Source organism: Nanorana parkeri, unplaced genomic scaffold (genome assembly GCF_000935625.1).
Source record: "Nanorana parkeri isolate BGI_ZX_2015 unplaced genomic scaffold, ASM93562v1 scaffold593, whole genome shotgun sequence".
Lineage (NCBI taxonomy): Eukaryota > Metazoa > Chordata > Amphibia > Anura > Dicroglossidae > Nanorana > Nanorana parkeri.
The window spans coordinates 927195-929331 of NW_017306861.1; the positions used below are offsets into that span (position 1 = coordinate 927195).

General features: G+C 51.4%; 1 protein-coding gene across 1 annotated transcript in view; it reads right to left on the reverse strand.

The window, feature by feature from the left end:
• LOC108792038 (zinc finger protein OZF-like) overlaps positions 1-2137 on the reverse strand; it is a 5995-nt gene that overhangs the window by 3403 nt on the left and 455 nt on the right. The window contains exons 2-5 of the mRNA XM_018562716.1: positions 1808-1950; positions 1387-1553; positions 597-605; positions 383-503 (exon numbers count right to left, since the gene is read on the reverse strand). Of these exons, the coding sequence (XP_018418218.1) occupies positions 383-503; positions 597-605; positions 1387-1553; positions 1808-1950 (440 nt within the window). The remainder of the gene's footprint in view (positions 1-382; positions 504-596; positions 606-1386; positions 1554-1807; positions 1951-2137) is intronic.

Genomic DNA, 2137 nt, shown 5'->3' on the forward strand with positions numbered 1-2137 from the left:
AATTATCCCGGACCAAGACCGGAATTATCCCGGACCAAGACCGGAATTATCCCGGACCAAGACCGGAATTATCCCGGACCAAGACCGGAATTATCCCGGACCAAGACCGGAATTATCCCGGACCAAGACCGGAATTATCCCGGACCAAGACCGGAATTATCCCGGGCCAAGACCGGAATTATCCCGGGCCAAGACCGGAATTATCCCGGGCCAAGACCGGAATTATCCCAGGCCAAGACCGGAATTATCCCAGACCAAGACCGGAATTATCCCAGACCAAGACCGGAATTATCCCAGACCAAGACCGGAATTATCCCAGGCCAAGACCGTAAGAATGGGGGACATCAACCCAAGAGATAGATCTTCCATGTTTATTGCTTACCTGCACTGATCTCTGAAGGAACGTCCTCCTCCTTACACAGCAGATCGCCCCCTATAAATGTCTCCTCCTCCTCCTCTTCATCATCAAAATCTTCTATTTTAACAACATTTAAGTGTTCCTCCTGCCCAGAAACAAACACATGTTGTAATACCTTCTAATCTCCGGGCTCATAAAACCCACTTACCAGCACTCAGTATAACCACAACCCACCTACCTGATCCTCCTGTGTGGAATCCCGGGAATACAGGGGACGGGCCTGAGGGATCTCATGATGTTCCTCCATGGAATCCCGGGAATACAGAGGACGGGCCTGAGGGATCTCCTGATGTTCCTGTGTGGAATCCCAGGAATACAGAGGACGGGCCTGAGGGATCTCATGATCTTCCTGTGTGGAATCCCGGGAACACAGAGGACGGGCCTGAGGGAGGGGGGGGGTTGGGGGGGGGGGGGGGGGGGGGGGGGATCTTGGTGGAGCTTATTCATTGGCCGATTATCTACTCAACTATTTCATTTTGGACAGTCTGGGAAAGCATTAGTGCTGACTGGGGCTCACTTCCTGTTCTGCTGAAAAAGGAGTTGACTATACAGGAAGTGAGGGACAAGGACTAGAAATATAGAATGTGCAGAGAGCAGAACGTATAAAGTCCAGATTTAATTTTATTCTGACTCTTTATCATTAAGAAGCCAACGTGTTTTGGAGGTTGAAGGAGTTCCCCTTCATCAGGGCCCAGTAGTGTTGAACAGAGCACGTATAGGACTTATACAATGCTGAGGGGCAATTAGTAGGATCGCTCCACATGCCAGCTAAGGCTGCTCACCCCTCTGGGTCCCTCCAATTGTATCAGCACAATTGGAGAACAAAGAGTTGTCCTCACTTCCTGTCTGACGATATTGTTTCCGCTGTGACAGGAAATCCCCACATGGGGCCCAGAGTGATATATATAGACGGTGGCTGAGACTGGACACAAAGATCTCTGAACCTTGTCCGTGTTCTGTATTTATACCACACCTGAGCCGCCCTCCGTGGGGACTTTCTCCTCCTTACATGGCCGACGCCCCCTTGCACACCACTCATCCTCCTCCTCCTCATCGGAGTCTTCTATTTTGATGTTGTCCACGATGTGATCCTCCAGGTCGGGGTGAGGAGGACGTCCCCCGGGACTGGATCCATCTGTAGGAAACACACACACTGACTGAATACATTGTCTCTATGTGTGTATCAGATGATGGGGATCTAGGTGGACCCTCCGTACTGCTCTCTCCTCTTACCCGGTGATGTGAGGGGCGGCTCATTCTCCATCACCACGTCCTTGTAGAGATCCCGGTGTCCTTCTAACCCGCCCTATAGACAACAGGAGCACATGGCGGCACTGAGAGCGTGGATCCCGACACTGGAGCTTTACCAGAACCGCGCCGGGGCCGTACTCTGCTGGCTGCGGACTGCCATCAGGAATCTCACAGAAAACTCCATATTGGAGCTGAAATCTAAACAGACGAATGAATGCGGCTCGTTAGTCATTAATACATCATTAAACGCGGCAATCAGAGATTGTACAACAGAACTCAGACTGGGGGAGGGTGGGGCAGAACAAGGAGCCAGTTGTTCTGCAGCGCAGCAAGGAGCATGCTGACAGGGAGAGAGAGCAGAGTGATAGAGAGAGGAGCTCATCAGTCTCCTACTTCTACTGTCTAGTCGCAGGTTGGGGGCAGGGAGGAGTCCTGTACATTAAAGTGAAGTTGCAGAAGGCCAATAGA